Source organism: Rhinatrema bivittatum, chromosome 8, assembly GCF_901001135.1.
Source record: "Rhinatrema bivittatum chromosome 8, aRhiBiv1.1, whole genome shotgun sequence".
Taxonomy (NCBI): domain Eukaryota; kingdom Metazoa; phylum Chordata; class Amphibia; order Gymnophiona; family Rhinatrematidae; genus Rhinatrema; species Rhinatrema bivittatum.
Window position 1 is genome coordinate 236,880,181 of NC_042622.1, and position 26,977 is coordinate 236,907,157.

At 44.9% G+C, this 26,977-nt stretch overlaps 1 protein-coding gene across 2 annotated transcripts in view; it reads left to right on the forward strand.

Annotated features, from left to right (window-relative positions):
• The window catches only part of CPAMD8 (C3 and PZP like alpha-2-macroglobulin domain containing 8), a 510,164-nt gene that overhangs the window by 321,449 nt on the left and 161,738 nt on the right, over positions 1-26,977 (forward strand). For both annotated transcript variants that reach the window (XM_029614183.1, XM_029614185.1), the window contains exons 24-26: positions 7,679-7,977; positions 21,686-21,911; positions 24,283-24,459. In XM_029614183.1, the coding sequence (XP_029470043.1) occupies positions 7,679-7,977; positions 21,686-21,911; positions 24,283-24,459 (702 nt within the window). The remainder of the gene's footprint in view (positions 1-7,678; positions 7,978-21,685; positions 21,912-24,282; positions 24,460-26,977) is intronic.

The following is a 26,977-nucleotide window of genomic DNA, read 5'->3' on the forward strand; positions in this document are numbered from 1 at the left end:
TTCCGGTGTCCGCAGTCCGTCGATGATTTTTGGACCTCAACCTTTGTCATTATGGCAACAGGTTTCAGAAAATGTCCGGAGTGCCCCTGAACAATGGCGATTACTGACCCACATGATGTTTGTGTGTTGTGCCTCGGCTCCTCACACGACGTCTCTTCTTGCCCAAAGTGTGCCCAGATGACTCCAAAGAGTAGGCAGGCTTGCCTTGACAAGATGGAAACCCTGTTTAAAATACAACTGGTTCCATCGACGTCCACCCATTCGTCACAGGCAGGAGCATTGAAAAAATTGATTATAAAACCCTGCCGGGTGGGGGGACAGGAGAGAGAGAGGAGACTATCTGGTTACCTGGCCTCCAGAAGTCAAGGACGCTGCTTGGCTCCAGTGCCTGCCTTGTGGGTGAGGACTTTGACCCAGCCCCGGAGTGATTCCCTTCAGCGGGTGAGGACGTTGCCCCGGCCCCGGAGGTGGTGAAGTCGTGCTGCATACGTCATCAGGGAGGGACCAGAAGGATTCAAAGCCGGACCCTCCTGCGGCGCGTGAGAGCCGCCGGCACGTCGCCTAAGCTGCGCGCGCCAAAGGGGCGCGCGGCTTTGGCTGAAAATTCTGGACAAAAGAAGAGTGGAGTTCGGAACTTTCAACTTTATAATTGCAAGTAAGATTCTTCTACCCAAAGTTTCATATTCTTACTCTTCTCCTGATTCCCCCCTGTGTTATAAGTCTCCTAAGAAGTCGAAGGAAGGAGAGCTTAAATTCTCCTCTGTTTATTGATTTTTAAGTGTATGCCTCATACGAAGCGGAAGGGAAGGGTGCGGACAGCTTCTCCTGCAGTTGTCATGCCCATCCCTTCTCAACCAACCATTGAGGGTTTTTTCGCTCCAACTCATGTATCGACCCCAGGAATATCTGCTGTGAGGTTGGGTGAGGAACACACCCAGACTTCCTTAGATACTTTAACATCTTTAAGTCCTGGGGCTCCAGAGACTCCTTCTCCTCCACTTAACACCCATATCCAGTTACAGGACTGGTCAGTACACCCAAAGGCATTGGGTACTAAATCGGTCGCAGAAGCTGTACCTGAGACAATAACTGAGGACGTTAAGGTAGAGGCATAATAGGAAGGATAAATGCCTCAATTGTCAACTTGGAAGGAGGAGAAGAGCTGACAAATGAATCCAGTAGGATTGTAGAAATTTGTCAGTTAGGAGGAGTGAGGGATTCTCCTAAAGAAAAACTGGTTAATCCCTCTGAAGTTACTCTTGGAAATCTTTGGGAAGCTTCTTTGAAAATTCAAAATATAATTTTGTTATTAACTGAATCTGTAAATAATTCACAGAAGAGAATCCAAGAAATTGAGCCTAAGTTAAAGTTACAAGAAACTAGGATAAATGGAATTGAAGAAAAGATTTCGCATATTCAAGAAATACAAACAAAATTACTTCAAGATGATAATATTGTTTCAAAGAAAATGGAAAATTTAGAAAATCATATTCGATATCATAATTTACGTATATTGAATTTTCCAAAAGTAAAACTCATATCTCCTCGAGAGCAGTTTAGGAAATATTTAATTGAAATACTTCAAATTTCAAAGGAGAGTGTACCTGGTATATCAAAAATTTATTTTGTGTCTAAAGCATTGAAAGAGCAAGGGATAGCAAGGGAGTCTAGTGTGGTAGTTGAAGATAATCTAACTGATTTTCTTGAAACTACAGAGGAAGAACAGATAGAATATAGAGGTACGCTTTTGGTGACCTTTGTAATATCATTGGATAGAGATTTAGTCTTGAATATGTTTTTTCGGAATAGAAATAAACTGTTTTTGGGGCAAAAGATTTGGGTTTTTCCAGATCTAACTAGGATTACTCAAATTTGTAGGCGGAAATTTCTAGAGATGACTCAAGAGGTTAGACAATTGGGAGCCAGGATGTCTCTTAGATATCCATGTAAGTGTTTGGTTCATTTGAACAATATTAGATATCTTTTCTTTGAACCTTCCCAATTAAGGTTCCTGACAGATAACCAGGGAACTGGGAGGACCAACACTCAACCTACTCAGGAATAATAAAATAAATATGGGTTACCTTCCTTTTTTCTTTTTCTCATACTAACTAGTTTAGTTAGTTAGTTAAAATGGTTAATTGTTCCATTTTCTTTTCAGAGACTTATATACCTGCCTTAAAAAGATTTAAAAGAAGTAGGGATAGAAAGGATTGCATGTTGATTGTGTATATGTAATACTGGAAACTATTTCTGTGTGTTTATCAAAAAATTGAATAAAGAAATTAAATTAAAAAAAAAAAAAAACCCTGCCGAGAACATCAGGGTAGTGATGACTGTCCAACACAGACTCCATCCAAGTCATCGACAACATCTATCTCGGCGTTGGGGAAAGACTGGGCCAAGCACCGAGGGAAACACCAACACCGGCACCGACGTGAGTCCACGCCCGGTGCCGGCACCAACACCGCATTGGCTTCGATGGCTATAGAGCCGCTTGCGAAGAGGACATGGGTAGAGGAACTGTTTACCCCCGCTACACCAGAACGACCAAGGTGATCCCCACCGATATCGGTGCCGGGTACTAAGCCCCCACAGATCCCTGTGGAGGAGCCAGTAGCGCCTAGCCTGCCACCCCCTGTAGCTGTGATATCAACATCAGCATTCAGGGAGGAACTGGACGGTTTTATTCGCCAGGCAGTGCTCGATACCCTCCGTGAACTACATCCACAGGTGCCGGCCCCCATACAGGCACCAACACCGGAGCCATCGATGTTCACACCGTTGCTAACCAGGCTGGTTACACTGATCGGTGCCCTGCCAACATAACCTGATCCACCGATGCCAAAGCAACCCATGCAGCCTCTGAAAGACCCGATTCCCATTCCTGGACCTTCAGACGACGAGGGCACCGATTCCAGTCCAATTTCACTGATGCTTCAACCGATGCCTGGTCTAGCAGGGCCCTCGGGACCGAGACGCCCGCGGTTTCCATCGATACCCCCGGTACCACCGAAACTTCCATCAATGCCACCGCAACATCCATCGAGGTCATCGAAGAATCTATCGGTGCCAGTATGTTCTATATCACCAGCGTTCTTCCCTCGTTCAGGATCTCAACCAGATACCTTTTCTAATACATGGGAAGATGTGGACACTGACTCATCCACGGAGGATATTTTATCAGAACCATCTTCTCCAGAGAAAAGGAGAAAATTTCCCCCAGAAGACCTCTCCTTTGACAATTTTGTTTCCTTTGAACCATGCACTGCTGAGTGACTGTCTGCTTTCCCCCTGTTCTAGTTTAAAAACTGCTCTATAGGCTATAATATCTAAAAGAACATCTTTCAAGATGGAATATATCTGTTCTTGGCTTCCAAGATTGTATTTTCAAACAGCATTCATGCCTGAGCTAATTCTTAACCTTTGTAGCTGCTCCTTTCATTTTTTTCCTAAACATTTTCCTCATTTTATCATAGTTTCCTTTTTGAAATTTAAGTGCTGTCACAGTAGATTTATTTTTTGCACTCCTTCCAGTTAAGTCAATTTTGATAATGTTGTGATCACTATTGCCAAGTGGCTCCAACACTTACCTCTTGCACCAAATCCTGTGTTCCACTAAGTACTGGATCTAAAATAGTTTCCCCTCTTGTTAATTCTTACACCAACTACTTCATGAAACAGTCATTTATTTCATCTAGGAAGTTTACTTCTCTAGAATGTCCTGAGGTTGCATTCAATCAGTCAATACTGGGGTAATTGAAATCACCCTTTATTATGGTGCTGCTGATTTTGTTAATTTCCCTAATTTCTTTTAGCATTACATTGTCTGTTAGTTCATTTTGGCCAGGTGGATGGTAAAATACCCCCATTACTATTTTATTCCCTTTTTCACCTAGAATTTCTATCTGTAAAGATTCAACATTGCATTTTGTTTCCTGAGAACTTTTATCCTATTGACTCAATGCTCTCTTTAACATATAGTGCCACCCCTCCACCAATTTGATCCATCCTATAATTTCGATATAATTTGTACCCTGGTATCACAATGTCCAATTGATTATCCTCCTTCCTTCAGGTCTCTGAGATGCCAGTTATATCTACCTCTTCATCCAGTGCTATATACTCTAACTCTCCCATCTTAGTTTTTAGACTTCTAGCATTTGTTTACAGACATTTCAAAGTATGTTTCTTGTTTGTATTAACAACCTGCTCATCAGTTGCAGGAGTAATTTGGAATCTGCACTTTACTTAAAGGCACCTGGTCCTCTCTACTGGTATTCCCTATTTTCCCTGTTCTCTTAGTATCCTTCAAAGATACATCTTTCCTAAACTTACGCTTCTGAGTGACTATCGGCTTTCTCCCATCATCTAGTTTAAAAGCTGACCTATCTCCTTTTTTAAAGATTAGTTCAAGCAGCCTGTTTCCACTCTGATTACTGTGGAGTCCATCCCTTCCCCAAAATGAAGCCCAGTTCCTAACAAATCTAAAACCCTCTTCCTTGCACCATCGTCTCATCCACACATTCAGACTTTGCAACTCTGCCTGCCTCTGGGGTCCTGCATGTGGACAGGGAGCATTTCTGAGAATGCTACCTGGAGGTTCTGAACTTAAGCTTTCTACCTAAAACCCTAAATTTGACTTCCAGAACCTCCCTCCTGCACTTTCCTATGTCATTGGTACCCACAGTACCAAGACAGTCAGCTCCTTCCCAGCACTATCTAAATCCTATTTATGTGATATATGAGGTCTGCCACCTTCGCACCAGGCAGGCAAGTTACCAAGCAATCGTCACATCCACCAGCCACCTAGATATCAACCTTCCTAATACAGAAACATAAATATGATAGCAGAAAAGACCCAAACAGTCCATCCAGGCTGCCCAGCAAGCTCATGGCAGCATCTGCCACGCCATACAATTCACCCCATACCTAACACTTCCCAGACCATCAAGCCAGGGGCCTTGTTGGTTGCTGTTTGAGTCAAATTCCCATTACCTCTTGCTGTTGAAGCAGAGAGAATGATGGAGTAAGTATGACGGCTTATTGGTTAAGGATAGTAACCACCATATCAGCAAGTTACCCCCATGCACTCTTTTCTTTGTTTACATTTACTAACTGATTCCCCCCTTTTCTCTTTCCTCCCTGCTGTTGAAGCAGAGAGCAATGTTGGATTTGTATCAGAAGTATCAGGCTTATTGGTTAAGGGTAGTAATCGCCACACCAGCGAGTTATCTCATGCACTCTTTTTTTCATTTCCATCCTCTAACCTTTAGGGATCCACAGTGTTTATCCCATACCCCTTTGAAATCTTTCATTGATTTAATCTTCATCACCTCCTCCAGAAGGGCATTCCAGGCATCCACCACCCTCTCCGTGAAGAAATATTTCCTGACGTTGGTTCTGAGTCGTCCTCCCTGGAGTTTTATAACATGCCCCCTAGTTCTACTGATTTCTTTCCAACGGAAAAGGTTTGTTGATTATGCACCATTAAAACCTTTCAGGTATCTGAAGGTCTGTATCATATCTCCCCTGCACCTCCTCTCTTCCAGGGTATACAAATTTAAGATTTTCAGTCTCTCCTCATAAGTCAGTTGATGGAGACCCCCCCTCCATTTTTGTCGCCCTTCTCTGAACCACCTCCATCCTGCCTCTGTCCTTTTTTGAGATATGATCTCCAGAACTAAACACAATACTCCAGGTGAGGCCTCACCAATGACCTGGACAAGGGGTTTATCACCTCCTTTTTCTTACTGGTTATTCCTCTCTCTATGCAGCCCAGCATTCTTCTGGATTTAGCTATCGCCTTGCCACATTGAATCACCAACTATAACGGCCATCCTTTCCTCCTCTGTGCAAGAGGATACGACATTATCTTGAGGGCAGGTCCTGGCTACAGGATTGCTTCTTGCTGCATCAAGCTGATGCTTTCCCTCCAGGTGACAATTCTCCTCTAAAGCAGCACAGAGGCTACCAGATTGGAGGTGGGACTTTTCTTCTATGTCCCTGAAGGTCTCCTCTATATACCTCTCTATCTCCCTTAGCTTCTCCAGGTCTGCCACTCTAGCCTCCATGATCTCTGGAGTCCTATCCAGGGGCTGCTGGGTAGAATATGCAGATGAATCTTCCAGTCCTCTTCTGCTGCAAGGAGTGCGGGGCCTCTGGAAGCTGAGACTGTGGAGTTTGAAGCCTGGATCACTCGCTGTGATCTCTGGAATCCTCTCCTGGGGGCTACTTGGTAGAATATGCAAATGAGCCTTCCAGTCCTCTTGGATCGGTCAGATGGGAACATGGGAGCTTGCAGCTTGAAGTGCATAAGACATTGATTAAGGAAACCTCTGCAGGTCTTAGGGTCTCTGTCATATCTAGATGGGGGAAGCAAATGAGGCATGGGCCCTGGATCTGGCAAAGGTGGTACAGATGGTGCTGGTGCTGGTAGTTGGGCCTGGATGGCATCCATTCAGCTGGCCAGACCCCGGAGTACGCCTGCTATGTGGTTAAGCTGCTCCTGCTGAACTCTGAAGGCCAACCCTGGAATGGACTGGGTTGAGGTTGAGTCCGCTGAGCTCATGGCCTCAGAAAACTGTCACAGCATGAGTTATTCTGGCTGTGGCATGATTGATGCAGCTTCACAAGTGAATCTGCTGGGCCCACACTGACAGCTGATGAAATTGCTGAGACAAAGTCGAGTTTCCCCTATACCAACCCCGTTCCCCACAGGCTGAGCCTTTGGGTTTGGGAGTCGCAGACAAGAGTTTTGGAGAGTGGTCATGGGGCAAGCCAAAGTCAGGACCAGCGGATATCAGGCAGTGCCAAGGTCCAGGCAATGGTCAAGGCAAGAGAGGTCAATCTGAAGAAAGGCAGGGGAGGACTGGGACAAGGTAACAGGGAAAGAAGGTCTGGACAAGGCCAGGCAAAATAAAAGACAAGACAAGGGCAAGCTAGAACAAGGCAAGATAAGAATGGAGCTAGGTAGGCAGGATGAGGCAAGGAGGCTGCAAGGAATAGCAACAACACAAACTGCATGGCAAGGCAATAGCTGAGACAATAGCTGGAAGCACGGCTGGGGTTTAAATCCCTAGCCCATGCTAACATCATCTCCCAATGCTGCTATAGGGCCTTTTTAGTGTGGCCAGTAGCAATCGCGTGCTGATGAGGAGCAGTGGCGGCATTCTGGGGTGAGTGCAGGTCAGCCAAACGTTGACGAACTGTCTCGTCAGTCAATAGGATAAATTCTAAGCTCTCTCTTCCTCTTCCCAGTTTAAATTTTCTACTTGCTCGGAACAGCAACACTGAACCAACAGATTTATTTTATGCTGAGGTTTTAAGAATTTTGAGGAATGAAAGAAACATACTTTAGGGATCTCTTGAGAGACAGGCTGAGCTGAAATGCACTTTTTCACACTTCAGTTTTCACTTCTGAGTTCACAGAAACCCATTATCAGTGAAACTTATTGGTGCTCCATTGTTTTTCACAAAAATATTTCCAGAATTCGCCATTTATTTCTTGTTGTTCTGCAAGAATTTATTCCTTTTGTTTGTTTGGATTTTTTGTGGGGATGGACAAATTTTGTTTACAAAGTGTCAGTAATTCATACATTCATGTTAGTACATGGGGGTTGTGCTGCCCTGGATTCTGGAGACTAATAAGATTTTGTGCCTTTTTTTTTCTGCCTAGAGAAAATTCACATTTCTACACCTAACAAGTATGAATACCAGTATATACAGAAGCCCACCAGGATGACACACTTCGATGTAGCAGTCAAGGCCCACAACGATGCCCATTTTGCTCTGTCCTCTGGTCCACATGACATGGCTGAAATGATTGAGATTGTGATAGGTGGGAATCAAAATGCTAGGACATGGATTTCTACCAGTAAAATGGGAGACCCGGTGGCCAGCACAAACACAGCTGGAATTCTGTCCTGGGATGAGTTCCGAAGCTTTTGGATCAGCTGGAAAAACGGTGTCATTCAGGTGATAATCTATGTGATAAAATCCTTTTGTGGGAAAGAAAAAGGTTGTGCGTAGTCTGATAAAAGCTAATGGTAGATCATAATTATACAGTTTGAGTCAGTATGTGCAAGGGTACCATCCACAGCATTATTCCATGAGCTTCTAAAAATCAGAATACATATAAAAAATTTTCAGAAGAGATACTTTAGTCCAGGAACTGCAACTCATGGGCTCCAGTCTGAGCTCTGGTGGTTATAGTCCCCCTCTACCATTGCTTCTCTGACACCTTGGTAACCTCACTATTTCCTCTTACGTAGAAACAGAAATAATTGCAGAAAAGGACCAAAAGGCCCATCCAGTCTGCCCAGCAAGCTTTTTAAGGTAATAATTGCCACTCTGTGCAGGTTACCCCCATGTTTGTCTTAAGAGTAGTAACTGCTGCTCCCTGCAGTTATCTCCAAGCATTATGATAACCCATAAAAATTGCAGCTAGCAATATTTTTTACTAGGTAATGAGCTTTCTTGAAAAATCAAACAGTGTTGCTTGACATGCTTTTCTTATGGACTTGGTCATAGAAGCAGACCTGTATTTTTCCCCTTATGTCTGCATATCATTATCCCTGACCATGTAAGTTGGGGCCCTCAGTTGTCATTTGAATCCAATTACTCTTTTCCCCCTGCCTTCTAAGTGGGGAGCAATATTGCAGTTGCATTAAAAGCATCAAGGCTTATTGGTTAAGAGTAGTAATCTCCATGCCTTCTGCTTAGGGTATTAACCACTGCACCAGCAAGTTACCCTCCCCCCCCCCCCCCCCCCCCCCACGCTTTTCTCATTTCCATCTAGCCTTTAGAGATCCACAGTGTTTATCCCATGCCCCTTTGAATTCTTTGAATGTTTTCGTCTTTACAATCTTCCTCCGGAAGGGCATTCCAGCATCCACCAACCTCTCCATGAAGAAATATTTCCGACATTGATTCTGAGTCGTCCCCCCGTCCCCGTCCCCCCCCCCTGGAGTTTCATTTTGTACCCCTGGTTCTCACAGGACAAGCAGGATGGTTGTCCTCACAAATGGGTGACATCGAGGATGGAGCCCAACCACGGAAAACTTCTGTCAAAGTTTCAGGAACTTTGACTGGCCCCCTACTGGGCATGCCCAGCACAGCATTAACCCTGCAGCCAGCAGGGGTCTCCCTTCAGTCTTCTTTTTTCCGCGCAGCAGTAGCCACGCGGTGAAAGAGCTCTTAACCACGTTCCTGACAGGAATTTAGAATTCGTTATTCTGAAGAAAATTTGCCCCTCAGGGGTCTCCCTTCAGTAAATGTTTTCGTCCGCGGAACTCCGGTAAGTCTTTGCTGTTGTTTCATCGACTTCCATCGACTTTGGCCCTTGAGGCCCGCTGGCAGTCGACAGTCCCGCGGCTAAATTTTTGGCCTTCAGCCATGGCGTCGGGGTTCCATCGGTGCCCGGACTGTACCCGAACTATGTCAATCACAGACCCTCATAGAGTCTGTGTTTTATGTCTAGGGAGTGAGCATGATGTTCTGACTTGCACCAAATGTGCCCTAATGACACCAAAAGTTCGCAAAGCCAGAATGGAGAAGATGGGGCTCCTCTTCCATGTTCGCACCCCAACGCCATCGATTGCATCGACGTCATCGGAACCAGGCACCGTCGAAGTCTTACTACCATCGACAGCCCTCCGGTGACCGTCCGCCATCGACGATTTCTCGGCCATCGACTCCTGTCCCTTCCCCTGATCATCGAGGAGATAGGAAGGAGAAACATCGCCATCGACGTCATAAGTCTCGGCCCGTCGAGGAATCGACGTCATCGACCTCTGTACCGACCGAGCCTCCGCAGAAAAAGCCTTGATCAGAGTTGGCACCGTCCACTTCTGTTTCGCAGGCACCGAGGCAACCCTCACCCTTTCCGGGTTTGGGAGCCGCGATCCCACCGGTGACGGTGGTCCCTCCGGCTCAGCCTCAGCCTCCCTCTCCCGTCGAGCCGGGTCTTGTTACCCCTGGTCTCCGGGCAGAACTGGACCGGCTGGTCCAGGAGGCCATCGATAAGGCGATGCAACGGTTCCAGCCTCCTCCGGCACCGAGAGCGGAACCGGCCACCGAGCCGATTGCAGCGGCACTGGCACCGCTGTTGCACCGGATGGAAGCGCTCATGACAGCCCTTCCACCGGTGATACCTGTGTCACCGACACCGGTAAGACCGCTGTCACCGACAGGTTTTTCATCAGGTGGAGAAACACCGTATCGAATTCCCCCTTCGGGAATTGTTCCACCAAGGTCAGGTCGTCCCTCGCCACCGATACTATCTTCAGGGGCGATACGCACCTCTGCTTCACCGAGGTTTCCGATGCCGGCACCGATTCCATCGAGACCGGCACCGATTCCCTCGATGCCTACACCGGCACCGATATCGACACCGATTCCATCGAGGATTTTCTCGATGCCCCCGGTGACTCCAGCCAATATTTCGGAGCCTCAACCTGGGCCCTCAGGAGTTCAGCCCCCTAGAGGGCCTCCAGGTCATCAACCTGATCCCTATGATATTTGGGTTGATGATACCTCTACTGACACCGATGATTTGCCTTCACCACCCTCTCCTGCGGAGAGCAGAAAGCGTTCTCCCCCTGAGGACCTCTCTTTCATAAACTTTGTGAAGGAAATGTCAGAGTTGGTTCCTTTCCAACTTCAATCTGAACAGGATGATAGGCACCAAATGATGGAATTGCTCCAATTTTTGGATGCCCCGAAAGTCATCACCTCTATTCCCATTCATCAGGTTTTTCTAGACCTTCTTAAAAAGAATTGGGAATCTCCTGGCTCTGTGTCCCCAGTCAATAAAAAAGCTGATTCTACATATCTTGTACAATCAGCGCCAGGTTTTCAAAAACCTCAGTTGGATCATCATTCTGTGGTCGTCGAGTCAGCTGAGAAAAAAGCCAAACGACTAAAACCACACTCTTCCATACCTCCTACTAAGGACAATAAATTCCTAGATAGTATAGGTAGGAAGGTTTACCATGGAGCTATGCTGATTTCCAAAATAGCTTCTTACCAACTTTATATGACTCAATATAACAGAGTCATTTTAAAGCAAATGCAAGAATACGCTGACGCCTTGCCAGAGCAGTTCCAGCCCCAGATTCAGTCCCTTTTAAATAAAGGGTTTGAAGCTGGAAAGCATGAAATCCGAACCGCCTATGACATCTTCGATGCTTCTACTAGAATTTCTGCTACAGCTATTTCTGCTAGACGTTGGGCTTGGCTCAAATCATCTGACCTTCGCCCAGAAGTTCAGGACAGGCTTTCGGATTTGCCCTGCTTAGGGGATAATCTGTTTGGTGAGCAAATTCAGCAACTTGTTGCTGAATTGAAGGATCATCATGAGACGTTAAAGCAGCTCTCATCTATTCCTCCTGACTTGCCTTCCAAACAACCGTCTAGGAAGGACTCCAAAAAGTCTTTCTTTAGGCCATGAAAGTATTATCCCCCATCTACCAAGCCTCGGCCTGCATGGTCCTACCATAAGACTCAGCCTCACCAGGCTCGTAAACAAAAACCTGCAGCAGCTCCACCTCCTGGCCCTGTGGCGGGTTTTTGACTTCCACTTAGAGAGCACATGCCAGACCCCTCTTCCAGCCATTCCAGTAGGAGGTCGGCTATGCCACTTTTTAGATCAGTGGCATCGGATCACCACAGATCAGTGGGTGACAGCGATTATCGCACAGGGTTACCATCTCAATTTCCTGTCTCTCCCTCCAGACTCCCCACCCTTGCAGGCGTGGAGTCTTACCAATCATTCTCTTCTTTTAGAACAGGAAGCTTCTCTTCTCCTACAGTCAAACGCTATAGAACCCGTTCCTCCCTTGCAACGAGGCCTAGGGTTCTATTCCAGGTACTTCCTGATCCCAAAAAAGTCAGGGGGACTTCGTCCCATCCTCGACCTGAGGGTCCTCAACAAGTATCTTCACAAGGAGAAGTTCAAGATGGTAACCCTGGGCTCGCTACTCCCTCTGCTGCAAAGAGGGGACTGGTTATGCTCTCTAGACCTAAAAGACGCATATACCCACATTGCGATAACACAATCTCATCGCAAATTCCTGCGGTTTCTAGTAGGCCGAAATCACTACCAATATCGTGTGTTACCTTTCGGCCTAGCGTCCGCACCACAAGTGTTCACCAAGTGCCTCGTAGTGGTTGCAGCGTTTCTAAGGAAAGAAGGAGTCCACGTCTACCCCTACTTAGACGATTGGTTGATCAGGGCCCCAACCCAGCAACTGGCTCGGTCCTTCCTGACCCTAACAATTTGAACTTTGCTTTCTCTAGGATTTCTGGTAAATTACGAGAAATCCTACTTAGTCCCATCTCAAACCTTATCATTCATTGGGGCAGACTTGGACACCTTACAGGCAAAAGCCTTCCTTCCTCATCAACGAGTCCAAACCCTAGTGTCCCTAGCTCGCCAGCTGCAGTCCCAACACACAGCTACAGCTCGCCACTTCCTCGTTCTTCTGGGACACATGGCCTCCTCAGTTTATGTGACTCCCACGGCCCGCTTGGCCATGAGAGTCACACAGTGGACTCTGAGACTACAGTGGACTCAAGCTCTTCAGCCTCTGTCCTCTATAATACGCGTCTCCAACGCACTTCGCCTGTCTCTTGCTTGGTGGACGAATCCCTTCAACCTCCTACAGGGTTTGCCCTTTCTCTCACCAGATCCTCAGGTCATCCTCACTACCGATGCTTCCAACATCGGTTGGGGAGCCCATGTAAACGATTTACAAACTCAAGGGTTCTGGTCACTAGAGGAAGCCAAACACCAGATAAATTTCCTGGAGCTCCGAGCAATCCGCTATGCTCTCAGGACCTTTCAAGATTGCCTATCACACCATTCAATCTTAATCCAGACAGACAACCAGGTGGCCATGTGGTACATAAACAAGCAGGGAGGCACAGGCTCCTTCCTGTTGTGTCAGGAAGCTGCGCAGATTTGGGCAGAAGCCCTCTCCCACTCCATGTACCTCAGGGCCACCTACCTGCCGGGAGTAGACAATGTATTGGCAGACCAGCTGAGCCGTGTCTTCCAACCACACGAGTGGTCACTCAATCCTGTAGTAGCAACCTCTCTATTCCACAAGTGGGGTTACCCCCACATAGACCTCTTTGCGTCCCCTCAGAACCACAAAGTGGACAATTATTGCTCTCTCATTCGGAGCCAGCACTCTCGGCCGAGGGATGCATTCTCCCTCAAGTGGACGACCGGTCTGCTCTATGCATTCCCTCCTCTTCCTCTGCTGTCGAGGACCCTCGTGAAGCTCCGCCAGGACAGGGGAACCATGATCCTGATAGCACCGCACTGGCCACGCCAAGTGTGGTTTCCCATACTCCAGGATCTCTCCATCCGCAGGCACATTCCTCTGGGACAGGACTCGCATCTGCTCACTCAAAACGACGGATGCCTCCTTCATCCCAACCTCCAAGCCTTGTCCCTGACGGCATGGATGTTGAAAGGTTAGTCCTTCAGCCTTTTAACCTTTCAGATTCAGTTTCTCGTGTCCTGATAGCTTCACGAAAGCCCTCTACAAGAAAATCTTACTCATACAAATGGAAAAGGTACACATCATGGTGCACTTCTCAGTCCCTTGATCCCCTTTCCTGTCCAATCTCTCAGTTCTTGGACTATTTGTGGCATCTATCAGAATCCGGTCTCAAGACCTCTTCCATTAGAATGCATGTCAGTGCGGTAGCCGCCTTCCATGAAGGTATTGGGGATGTTCCTATTTCAGTACAACCCCTTGTAACACGCTTTCTTAAAGGCTTGCTCCATTTAAAGCCACCTTTACGTCCGCCGGCCCCATCTTGGGACCTTAACCTGGTTCTTGGTCGCCTTATGAAACCACCTTTCGAACCTCTGCACTCCTGTGAATTAAAATATCTCACATGGAAAGTGTTATTCCTTTTGGCTATCACTTCAGCTCGCAGGGTTAGTGAATTATAGGCCCTAGTTACCTATCCGCCTTACACTAAACTCCTGCAGGACCGGGCGGTACTCCGCACTCACCCTAAATTCTTACCTAAGGTAGTTTCGGAGTTTCATATTAATCAATCCATCATACTACCTATCTTTTTTCCCAGGCCCCACTCCAACTCCGGGGAACAGACTCTGCATACCCTAGACTGTAAACGAGCTCTAGCTTTTTATCTAGACTGTACAGTTGCTCACAGGAAGAGCACTCAATTATTTGTTTCTTTCCATCCTAACAAATTAGGACAACCTGTGGGTAAGCAGGCTCTCTCCTCTTGGTTGGCGGACTGCATTTCTTTTTGCTATCAGCAAGCTGGCATTCCTTTTCAAGACTGTGTCAAGGCACACTCTGTGAGGGCCATGGCGACTTCAGTAGCACACCTTCGATCGGTGCCGCTTCCTGACATCTGCAAGGCTGCAACCTGGAGTTCCCTCCATACTTTTGCAGCCCACTATTGTTTGGATAAAGCTGGAAGACAGGATTCCATCTTCGGCCAATCTGTCTTGCGTAACCTTTTTCCTACGTGATGTACCAACACCCTTCCACCTTCCCGGTAAGGTGCGGATGCCCTTTCCCAAATTACACCCCAGTTGTTGTGCCAGTTGCACGCCGTTGGGTACATTTGGTGCAAGTCAGGACATCCTCAGCTCGGTACTCACCCATTTGTGAGGACAACCATCCTGCTTGTCCTGTGAGAAAGCAAATGTTGCTTACCTGATGTAACAGGTGTTCTCACAGGACAGCAGGATGTTAGTCCTCACGAAATCCGCCCGCCACCCCGTGGTGTTGGGTTCGTTTATTTTACTTTTTAGGCACTGCCTGTAGCTATAAAAACAAGACTGAAGGGAGACCCCTGCTGGCTGCAGGGTTAGTGCTGTGCTGGGCATGCCCAGTAGGGGCCAGTCAAAGTTCCTGAAACTTTGACAGAAGTTTTCCGTGGTTGGGCTCCATCCTAGATGTCACCCATTTGTGAGGACTAACATCCTGCTGTCCTGTGAGAACACCTGTTACATCAGGTAAGCAACATTTGTTTTCTCTTGTTTTCTTTACAACGGAAAAGGTTTGAAGTTTGTGCATCATTAAAACCTTTTAGGTATCTGAAGGTCTGTATCAAATCTCCCCTGCACTTCAGCCTCTCCTCATAAGTCTCCTGATACAGACCCCACACCATTTTGGTTGCCCTTCCCTGGACCGCCTCCATCCTGTCTCTATTCTTTTTGAGGTATGATCTCCAGAACTGAACACAGTCCGACAGGTGAGGCCTCACCAAGGACCTGTATAAGGTCTTTTATCACCTCCTTCTCCTTACTGGTTATTCCTCTCTCTGTGCAGCCCAGCATTCTTCTGGCTTTAGCTATCGCCTTGTCACATTGCTTCTCTATCTTCAGATCACCAGACATTACTTCCCCAAGATCCCTCTCTTGGTCCGTGCACATCAGTCTTTCACCCCCAATCACATACAGCTCTTTTGGATTACAGTATCCCTGATGCATGAATCTGCACTTCTTGGCATTGAAAACCAGCTGCCAAATCTTCAACCACTCTTCAAGCTTTCTTAAATCACTTTTCATTCTCTCTATTCTTTCAGGTGTGTGTCTTCTCTGTTGCAGATCTTAGTATCATCTGCAAATAGACAAACTTTACCTTCTATCCCTTCTGCAATGTTGAATATAAAGATTTAGAACAAACCAGTCGCAGCACTGATCCCTGTGGTACTCCATTTAACACAGATCTCTCTTCAGAGTAGCTTCCATTTACCATTACATGCTGTCTCCTATCTGTCAACCAGTTTGTAATCCATGCCACCACCTTGGTATTCACTCCCAAGTTTCTCATCTTATTCACAAGCCTCCTGTACGGGACCGTATCAAAAGCTGTGCTGAAATTAAAGTAAATCACATCAATAGCTTTTCCTTGATCTAATTCTCTAGTCACCCAATCAAAAAAATCAATTAGATTTGTCTGACAGGACCTTTCTCTGGTGAATCCATGCTGCCTTGGTGGATTGTAGATAGTTCACTATCCTTTCCTTCAACAGAGTGGGCCAGATTTTCAAAGGGGTACGAGCGTAAGATACGCGTGTACCCCCCGAAAACCTGGCCCAAACACCCCCTGCGCACGCCGAGCCTGTGTTGCATAGGCTTCCGGCGCGCGCAAAGCCCCAGGACTCGCGTAAGCCCCGGGGCTTTCCTGGGGGAGCGTTTCGGGGGGCGTGTCGCAATCCGTGCGTCATCAGGGGGCATGTCGAGGGGGCGTGACGCGTTCAGCGCATCATCCGGGAGTGGTGCCACGGGCAAGGTTTCGGCCCAGGGGCGGGGCCGCGGCCTCCGGACCAGGCCCCGGACCGGAACATGGAGCGCGGCAGCCGGCCCGGCGCTCGCAAAGTTACGCCTGCTTCGAGCAGGCGTAACTTTCGTGATAGAGGTGGGGGGGGGGGGGATTAGATAGGGCCGGGGGGGGGGGTTAGGTAGGGGAGGGGAAGGTGGGGTGAGGGCGAAGGAAAGTTCCCTCCGAGGCAGGCTGTGCGGCTCGGCGTGCCTGGTGCGCGAACAAAAGTAAGCGTGTGCGCAGATTTATAAAATCTGCCCCAGTATCCCTTAATTTTCCCACCACCGAGGTGAGGCTAACTGGCCTGTAGTTTCCAGCCTCCTTTCTGCTACCACTATTGTGGAACCACCACTGCTCTTCTCCAATCCCGCCGTGCCACTCCCATTTCCAGGAATCTATTGAACAGATCCTTCAACAGACCCGTCAGCACATCTCTGAGCAAAATCGGTAGGGGTCGTTTTCAAAAGGGATCGCATGCGAAAAGGGACGGGTTCTGGGCGGCGTCCGCTCCGGAAGAGGAGGAGTCGGGACAGCACCGGGGCGAACGCCGCGAAGACGTTGCTGTCGGCGAAAAGGTAAGGGCCCTTTTCACCGCCAGTTTCACGCCCAATAGCATCACCTTTAACGATGGTGCTATTGAGTGAGAGAGCTTTTGCAGGCCCGCCCCCCATTACCGCCGGATTTTCTAAGGTCTGTGACCTTAGAAAATCCAGGCCAGTGTCCTGGGATGTATCTCATCCGGCCTCATGACCTTGTCCACTTTGTTTGCCTAACTCCTCCCATACATTCACTTCTAGAAATGGAATTTTGTCTACTCCATCCCCATTTTCAAACTTATCAACCTGCAATGGTCCTTCTGCAGGGTCTTCTTTAGTGAACACTGATCTGAAGTATTTGTTTAATATTTCTGCCTTTTCTGTCACCTTGCTTTATCTCTTTAGCAATCCTTTCCTCCGCTTGACCTTTTATTTCCTTATTTCTTTCTTCATCTCCTTCAGTTTTAAGAGATATTCTTCCCTGTGTCTTTTTTTGGGGATTCTTTATAATTCTTGAATGCTGTTCTTTTTGCTTCTGTTATTTCAGGCACCACCTTAGAGAACCAGATCACTTTCTTTTTTCCTCTTATTTTTGTTTACTTTTCTAATATATAGATTTGTTGCCTTTGCAATAACTCCTTTTAATTTGGCCCACTGTTATTCCACCTCACCCATTTTCTCCCAGTCTTCCAGTTCTTCCTCCAGTTATGTCCCCATTTTGACAGTCATTTTTGAAATTCAAAACTTGGGTCTTCGTGTGACTTTTCTGTAACCTTTTCACAAAATCGAACCATACTGTTTGATGATCACTGGTGCTCAGGTGAGCCCTTACCATTAGTGAGCACTAGATTGAGTATCGCACCCTCTTTCACGGGCTCCATCACCATTTGTTTTAGCACAGCTCCTTGAAGGGCATCCACTCTGTCTCTATTTCTTGTAGATTCCACAGAAGGAATACTCCAATCCATATCTAGCAGATTAAAATCTCCAATGAGCGACACTTCACCCTTCTTTCCCACCTTTTGGATGTCTTCATTGAGTTCATTGACCAGTTCTTCTGTTTGAGTTGGTGGCCTGTAGATCACACTAGTAAAATGGAAGCACTATCTGTTTTTTTTTTTAGGATGGTTCATAATGCTTCTCAACCCCACGTCCCTTGCAATTCAGTTGCTTGGATATTGATTTTAACATAAAGAGCTACTTCTTTTCTGTCCTCTTCCTCCTTTCTTAAAAAGTTATAGCTCAGGATGGATGTATCCCAATCATGAGAATCAATGAACCATGTCTCTGTAATAGCAACAATGTCCAAGTCTGCCTCCACCATTAGTGCCTTAGTACACCAAAGTGTAATTGGATCAGCCATGCTCTTCAGCCCTGCTATAAGCTCAATTATTGTGAACTTGCTGTTCTACTGAACATTTGCTCAAGTAATTACATTTTTCCTTTTCGATACAGGAATTACGGAACATTCATTCAGGCGTTTGTAGGTTCTTTGTGCTATATAATATGTTGTGTCACATTTTTCTCATGTTTCCCCACACAAGTTGGGCAGGAAGCTCTTCTCTAGATGGCGCCGGCCGTCCATTGCTTCCTACCATGTGACAGGGGCTGACCAATGGCACCGGTAGCCCCTGTGACATAGTAAGGGCAAAGGCTATCGGCGCCATTTTGAATACCGGTAGCCAACAGCCCGAGTGCAGGATATGGCTCCAGGACTCCCGCTGGACCACAGGGGCTTTGGCAAGTCTTGGGGGGGGGGGGGTCAGGAGGGTGGAGGTTGTAGTTAATTAAATTTAAAGGGTTGGGATGGAGTTTTTTTGGGGGAAACGAATACATATGAAACTAATGAACTGATCAGAGTCCCCCGAGAACCAATGCAACGGATTTGGATCCCAACAAATACGAATACTGAATGGGACGAATCCGACCCTGCTGCACATCCCTAGTATTCTTTAGCAAAGGAAAAGGGCTCTTTTGATGTTGGACATAATCTGGCCACTATTATTTTGTTGCTTAAACTTAATAAAGATCTACTCTTGCCGGAATCTTATAGGCCAATTTCCCTTTTGAACCAGGATATCAAAATTCTTGCAGCCATTATGGCAGCTAGATTGAATGGGTAATACAAGCCATAGTTTCATCGGACCAAATGGGATTCATTAAAGGTTGTCAATCCTCTACCAACATACTTAAAGCAGTTCTGGCATTACATTCGCAGACCATAAATCAGTAGGGTAGAATATTGGTCAGTTTGGATTCAGAAAAAGCCTTTGATAGGATAGAGTGGCATTACAACAATATAGATTTGGAAGTAATTTCATGGGATGGCTGCAGCTTCTATATGCCAATCCTATGGCTCAAATAATGGTCAATGGGGTTATGTTGTCAGTTTCTACTTACTAGAGGCACTAGACAAGGATGACCTCTATCTCCCTTATTATAAGTGCTTATTTTAGAACCCTTGGTAGAAAAACGTAGAACGATGGAAATCTTTCAAGGAATTTATATTGGAGACAAGGTTATTAAAATAAGTTTGTTTGCAGATGACATGTTACTATTTATTGGTAATCCCACAGCATGTCTAGAAAAAAATCCTTGATGTAATAACCCAGTTTGGATCTTTCTTAGGGACAAAGATAAATAAGGAAAAATCTGAAGCTTTTCCCTATTCTGTCACATTAAAAGACAAATGGGAGACTGATTTTCCTTTAAAATGGAATTTAACCAAATTAAAATATCCGGGCGTTTGGTTGACTCGTACTCAGAAAGAGTTATAGCAATTTAATATTCTACATACATTGGATAAGATAAAATCCCTTCCTAATAGATGGATGGATTTTCCCTTGTCATTAATGGGACACTGTGCGGTAATAAAGATGGTAATTTTTCCTAAAATATGCTCTATACAAATGTTGCCAATTTGGTTTAAAAATTTTGAGATTCAATCTTTCAAATCAGCTGTGAACGCCTTTATTTCGAGAAAGAAAAGAGCTAGACTAAGTTGTATGGTGTTGCGTGCAGAAAAAAATCAAGGCAGTCTAGCGCTGCCAGAAGTGAGGATATATAATGTAGTAGGACTGCTATGTTGTATACAAGATTGGGCATCCTTGCATAATAAATTTGATGCTGACAATTTATTGCAAGCTTTAGCTGCAACTTACAATCCCATTAAATTGTTATACTTCTTGGGGAAGGGCTGGGGATATTGGTATGTTGCTTTAACAAAAGCTTGGAGATGGTGGAGAGATTTATTTCACAGGTCAAGTCAGATTTCACCTTTCTTAAGTATGACAGACAACCCAGATTTCTCTGCGGGAAGGGAAAGTACCGTCTTTCAAAAATGGAAAGAGAAGGGATTATATTGTTTAGGACAATTAGTACACCCTGAACAGGATTGTTTATATTAATTTCAATAATTACAAGAAGATTGAGAGATCTCCAGTAAAAACATTTTTGCATATTTGCAATTCAGGCATTACTGCACAAGCATAATAGCTAGAGATATAGAGAAAATCAAGTTTTCAAATGAAGAAGAACTTTTATAGAAACTGTACCTAAGTTTAACAAACTTGGTATTTGGGTGCAGCATATTAAAAAGGGGTGTCAGAATAAACAATTTAGTAAAATAGCACGACTGTGAAGGGTGGACCTGGGCTTTCAATTGGAAGATACTGATATTAAAGCAGCTTTTGATGCTTTGTACATATATCTGAGAGAAACTCAATTCAAAATACTTCATAGAATCTATACCAGTAGGGTTTGGAAGTTAAAATGCAGTTATGGGATTCAGACCTTTGCTTAAAGTGTAGTACTCAAAAAAGGGACTTCTGTCACATGTTTACCAAATGTCACAAATTGCAAGCTTTTTGGAGGCAGGTTTATGGTTTTCTGAATCCCCTTTAGGAAAAGATATTAACTGGGATGGCAAAATGTCGTATATGTACTTACTTGACAAATCCTTAGCAATGCCTGCTGGCAGTGGAAGGCTGGTTAGTATTGCTTTAACTCTGGCAAAGAAAATTATTTTTTTCCATTGGCATAATGATGAATTATTTGTATTTCATGTGTAGAAATCTGATATGAGAACATTTGCAATTATGGAACAAATGAGACAGAGAGAAGTAATAGGAAAAAAACTTTATTGCAATATAAAAGTTATTTTTTGTTATGGAAAAAAAGCATATAATCTACTGTAACAATCAAATAATGGTTATACAATTGGCACTGCTCAGTTGGGAGATGACTGGGGTATGAATGGGATGAATGAGTGTTTGTATGAGTGATTAAGTATCCTGTAAGTAGAAAGAAAATAAATTGTGAATTAACTAGTGAGTTGGTTATCAAAAGGTGTATTTGTTTGATACTGGTTAATAATTTGTTACCTTATTTGTTTGTATGTGATGGAAGACTCACTTAATAAACATATTTGACTCCTATTGAATCATCATTATTTGAAATAGTACAACAAACAATAGGTAAGGGAACATGTCATACACCATATCATTATAAAGATAGTTCAAAGCAAATTAAAACAAATAATAATCTTATATATCTTGGATCCAGAAAGGTTGAATGGCTATAAGCTGAACTGCTCATTTTTTCAGAGTTTTCTCAATAATAAGTGAGATTAGTATGATTTTGGGGAGGGGGGTAGAAGGATCAGGGGACAGGATGAAAAGCTGTATTGATTTCTATATAGGAGCTATTATATTGTTGTTTTGGTTTTTGTGTTGATTATGGAATAAAACAAATTTAAATTACAAAAAAAAAAAATTTATAATCTGGAACAGGTGAATTTACTATGCTTTTTTTTTTTTCTAGGTTGGCCATGGGATGCAGCCTTTAAATGAATCTGTGATAATTGAGTGGGCAGAAGCAAGACAGCCTGACGTGAGGTACATTGGCTTCTCTACTGGATGGGGCTCAATAGGAGAGTACAAAATTTGGAGAAAAGAAGAGACAGATGAGAACCACAATGAAGCTTTCACCCTTGGCGTCCCTCACAATGTGATTCCTGGATCAGAGAGAGCCACTGCATCAATAATAGGTAGCATCCCAAATGAAAAGCTATCAGGCATTTATGGTTAAGGCAAAAAAAAAAAAAGATAACATTTGCATTTTGCTGGCTGACCTGATGACTCGGGTGCAACAGCCCAAGTTTCATCTCCCAAGCCTGGTTCCCGTCCTTTGGGGATGATGTGGGGGCAGCCTTCATGGTTTCTGGGATGCAGACAGTCTCAGCCATTATGTTGTAGTAGCCAAGCTGTTGGTGGCAAGGAACTTTGCTCTTTTTCTGGGCTAAATGGGGAGGGGATGAGGGTTGAAGTCTCTAGGGGGAGGGAGGAGTGAGCCCTGAATAGCTGAAGGTTTATAACCCCATAGCCCCGATAAGAGCCAGTTTTCATAACTAAAAATTGGGTAACCATGCTCTTAGAAATAACAACTCCTTTGCTTAAAGAGCAGGATTAAAAACTTTTGGGGTAGATATTAAAACGCCTATGCACACCGGACCTATTTTAAAAAGGCCCGGCGACACACATAAAGCCCTGGGACTTTATGCGTATGTCCCAGGGCTTAAAAAAAGGGGTGGGGAGGGGGTGGGGTGGGGTCAGAGGCTCCCGGCACAGCGGGGAGTTAGGAGCAGGTCAAGAACAAAACCAACTCTTTCTCACCAAGGCAGTAGCCTTCAGATCCATGAGGGCTCTAGTAATTCTACTGTCCTTGTTTTTCCCAATTCTGCAGGCTGTGCGGCCTACAGGGTTCCACCAGAAAAAACACTCCTCCTGCTCCAAAACCAAACCTACAACCAACCACACATTGCACATACTGAACCCAGGTAATATAGGGGGAGCTTGACCAATCCCATTACCCAAGGCAAGGAAGAACCTTAGGGTAGGTCCAAAAAGTGTTAAAACTCTCCCTATAGATGGAAAAGAGAATAATTAGTGGTAAGGAAATGAAGTAACTCCTTACCTTTTTTTTTTTTCATTCTAAAGCATATGGAGACAGGCTTATGTTCAAATATTTTTATTGAATTCGAAAATATAGATTCAGAACAAGAAAAGAATGTCACTAATACAGGATCAGGTTCAATGGTTCATACTTTCCGATGCCCGTGTACATAATGGGGCAGATTTTAAATGAGCGCATGCGGGGTACATCTGGCGCGCACAAATGTACACCCGATTTTATAACATGCGCGTGCTGCCACGCGCATGTTATAAAATCCACGGTCAGCGCGCGCAAGGGGTACACACTTGTGCACCTTGCGCGTGCCGAGCCCTAGGAGAGCCCCAATGGCTTTCCCGTTCCTTCCAAGGCCACTTTGAGAGAACCTTGGAGGGAACTTTTCTTCCGCTCCTCCCCACCTTCCCCTCCTGTCCCCTATCTAACTCACCCCCCAGCCCTACCTAAATACCCCCCAGCCCTACCTTGTTACCAGGTAGAGAGTCCATCAAGCTAGGTTGAGAGGACATTGCACAAATCTCATCTTTGGGTGCATTTTCCTCACTCCGAGGGTCATCAAATGTTCACAAGAGAGCACTGTTCTGTTTGTATGTCTCACATTGAATGTCAAAGTGGCCCCTAACCCCTACACTAATACCTAAACCTTACCTCGAGTTACTAGGTGGGCCTCCCATAGAGATATAAATACCTATCTAGGGTGATGGCATTATGGCTAGTCTCTCTCTCTCTCTCTCTCTCTCTCTCACTCTCAAGTAGTAAACATGGTCCCCCCAGTGATTGTATGTAGGAAATACCACATTCTGGCACTTATCTCAAAGTGCAAAAAAATGATCACAATTTGCAGAAACTTAGCTCTTCACATTTATATTAGCACAAATTGCAATAAACTCCCTATTACCATAAAACACACCCCTTTTCCCATCGCATGCAATATTTACTGCATTTTGATAAATCCAGGCCATAGTTAGGTACCCTTGGCTTATCATCCACTGCAATTCCCAAGCCATTATTTTTTCATGGATGGTAGAAGAAATCACCGACTTGTTCAGTCTGTATTATAGACTCCCAATCTTTGTGGCCTAAATGAATCACTGTGAACTTGGTCCATGTTGAGTCTCTTCTGCAGCCAATGTGTCCCTTTGTGCGGAGTATCCAGATCCAGATTTGCAGGTTAACCATGTCCTAAGCAGTATTTACAATGCGGCATGGCTGTTTTGCTCTCAATCCCCTCTACCTGATCGTTCATGAATATGTTAAGTAGGAGAGGAACTGGCACAGATCCTTTTGGCCTGCCATTGGCAACTCTGTACCATTTGGAAGTGGGTTTCATTTTTGACTACTTTTGTCACTTGTTTTCTAGCCCAATGACTATGACTTGCCCACAAATAACAGTAACTTTCCTTGAGGAAATTTCTGTCCCTATTTATTGCATACATTTTTTTTTATATCAGGAGATGTAATGGGGCCGACTTTGAATAATCTGGACAACTTGCTCCGTTTGCCATTTGGATGTGGGGAACAAAATATGATTCACTTTGCTCCCAATGTTTTTGTCCTGAAGTATCTCCAGAAAACCAAACAACTAAGTCCGGAGGTGGAGACTGAAGCCATAGATTACCTGCTGCAAGGTGAGTACTTGCACCAGTTTATCTCCTCATTTGCATCTTTGTTTTTTTTCTTTAAGGCATCCTAGAACAAGGAAATACTGGGTGGAAAGGGAATATCAGAATAAAATGAATCCCCAGTTCTGTGATGCTGACCTCTGTTGCTCAGGTGTCAGAATCGTATTATGTCACGATTATTATCCATGTTTATATATATAATGTAACTCATCAAAAGTCATTTCGAAAAGCATCTTAACATGTTGCCATGTTGGCTGTAACTCCCTTTCTAAGATTCACATCGTAGTGACCTTACCAGGGGTGGTATGCACATAGGAATTGGGATAACAAAAGATAACACTCTTGCCATTTTACTTTTTTTGGGGGGGATGGGTAAGTGGTGAGGGACAGTTACTAGCAGTTTCCTCCTTTTTCTTTGGGCTTCCAGCTCAGTTGAAACCAGGGCTGGCATCTAGCATTATGAACCTTCATTTGCAATTACTTAGCGTGGCCTATTAATATTAAGTACATAAGAAATTGCCATGCTGGGTCTGATCAAGGGTCTATCAAGCCCAGCATCCTGTTTCCAACAGAGGCCAAACCAGGCCACAAGAACCTGGCAATTACCCAAACACCAAGAAGATCCCATGCTACTGATGCAATTAATAGTGGTGTCTATTCCCTAAGTAAACTTGATTAATAGTGGTTAATGGACTTCTCCTCCAAGAACTTATCCAAACCTTTTTTGAACCCAGCTACACTAACTGCACTAACCATATCCTCTGGCAACAAATTCCAGAGCTTAATTGTGCGTTGAGTGAAAAAGAATTTTCTACGATTAGACAAATGTGCTACTTGCTAACTTCATGGAATGCCCCCTAGTCCTTCTATTATCCGAAAGTGTAAATAACCGATTCACATCTACTTGTTCAAGACCTCTCATGATCTTAAAGACCTCTATCATATTCCCCTTCAGCTGTCTCTTCTCCAAGCTATATAGCCCTAACCTCTTCAGCCTTTCCTCATAGGGGATCTGCTCATTCCCCTTTATCATTTTGGTTGCCCTTCTCTGTACCTTCTCCATCGCAACTATATCTTTTTTGAGATGCGGCGACCAGAATTGTACACAGTATTCAAGGTGCCACAGTATTCATAATGCCTCTGTATCGCTCACCATGAAGCGACACAGAGGCATTATGACATTTTCCGTTTTATTAACCATTCCCTTCCTAATAATTCCTAACATTCTGTTTGCTTTTTTGACTGCTCCAGCATACTGAGCCAACGATTTTAAAGTATTATCTACTATGATGCCTAGATCTTTTTCCTGGGTGGTAGTTCCTAATATGGAACCTAACATCGTGTAACTACAGCAAGGGTTATTTTTCCCTATATGCAACACCTTGCACTTGTCCACATTAAATATCACTAGTCATTTAGCTGAGCAACCTCAGCCAGAGCCATGCACCAGGGCTTCTTCCAGAACCCTGCAACCATAGACTTCAAATCCAGCCACTAAGTGTCGCCACTGTATGATGACTGAGACTCCCTCTCCCCAGGACCTGTGAATGCATCCTCTGCAGCATTCTCAGCCCCAGCCAACCCAGGGAATGGAAAACCTAAGCCAGGAATCAAACCTAGGTCCTCCGCTACTAGGCCAACATAGTTTTGCTTTGTTTTTAAACCTTTCAGTGAGTGAAACCACTGATGTTCAAATTGTCTCTTTAAGGACTCTATATGCTGCCAGTGATTTTGGGAGTTGAATGTGCAGTCTTCTGGCTGTGGAATCAAAAATCACACTACATTAAAGGACCAGTGTCCTTAGCTGTATTAGTAGGAGATCCTAACGATGTGAGCCTGGTTGCTTTGTTCCTTCTTATACTCACTTGTGTCATGGACTTCCCTAAAGTGACAAAAGCAAGCTGGTGACTGACAGAATCCCATGCCATGACTCTGGAGCTGGGATCCCTAGACCCTCCTTTCCTTTTCAAGCTTTATCTGGCCTTCTCTTTTGGTTCTGATGTCTATTGCCAAGCATGCTTCTACTGCAACTAATGGGGTCTAATCACACCATGGACAGAGCTGCCAATTGCCTCAGTTACCGAAGTGAGTCATTTGGTCATTTCTTGGTACCAGATCTTCATCCAAATGCATTGTGGTATTCATAGTCCTGCTCCTTCCATTTGACATCTACATTATAGTTACCAAAACAAATTAGGAGTAAGCTTTGAGAAGAACACCTGGACTTATTCAGAGTCTCCCTTTAGAAATCAGTCACCTGGCAACCATTGGTAATAAAAGTATTCTGCTTGATGTTAAAACAGGGCAAAAACAGCCCCATTGATTTTGAAAAGCATATTGTTCTCTTGGTGACTGCAATGAAACATTGCCATAGCTACTGGAACAGATGATTTTGAAGATGAGCAGGGCCATTCTATGGCTGGCAGATGTCTGTGGGGATAGGAGGAAATATGGTGATATTTTTTGGTGCAGACAAGGAGTTCATAGTCATCAGACTACTGGAGAACTTGGATAGTATGAACAT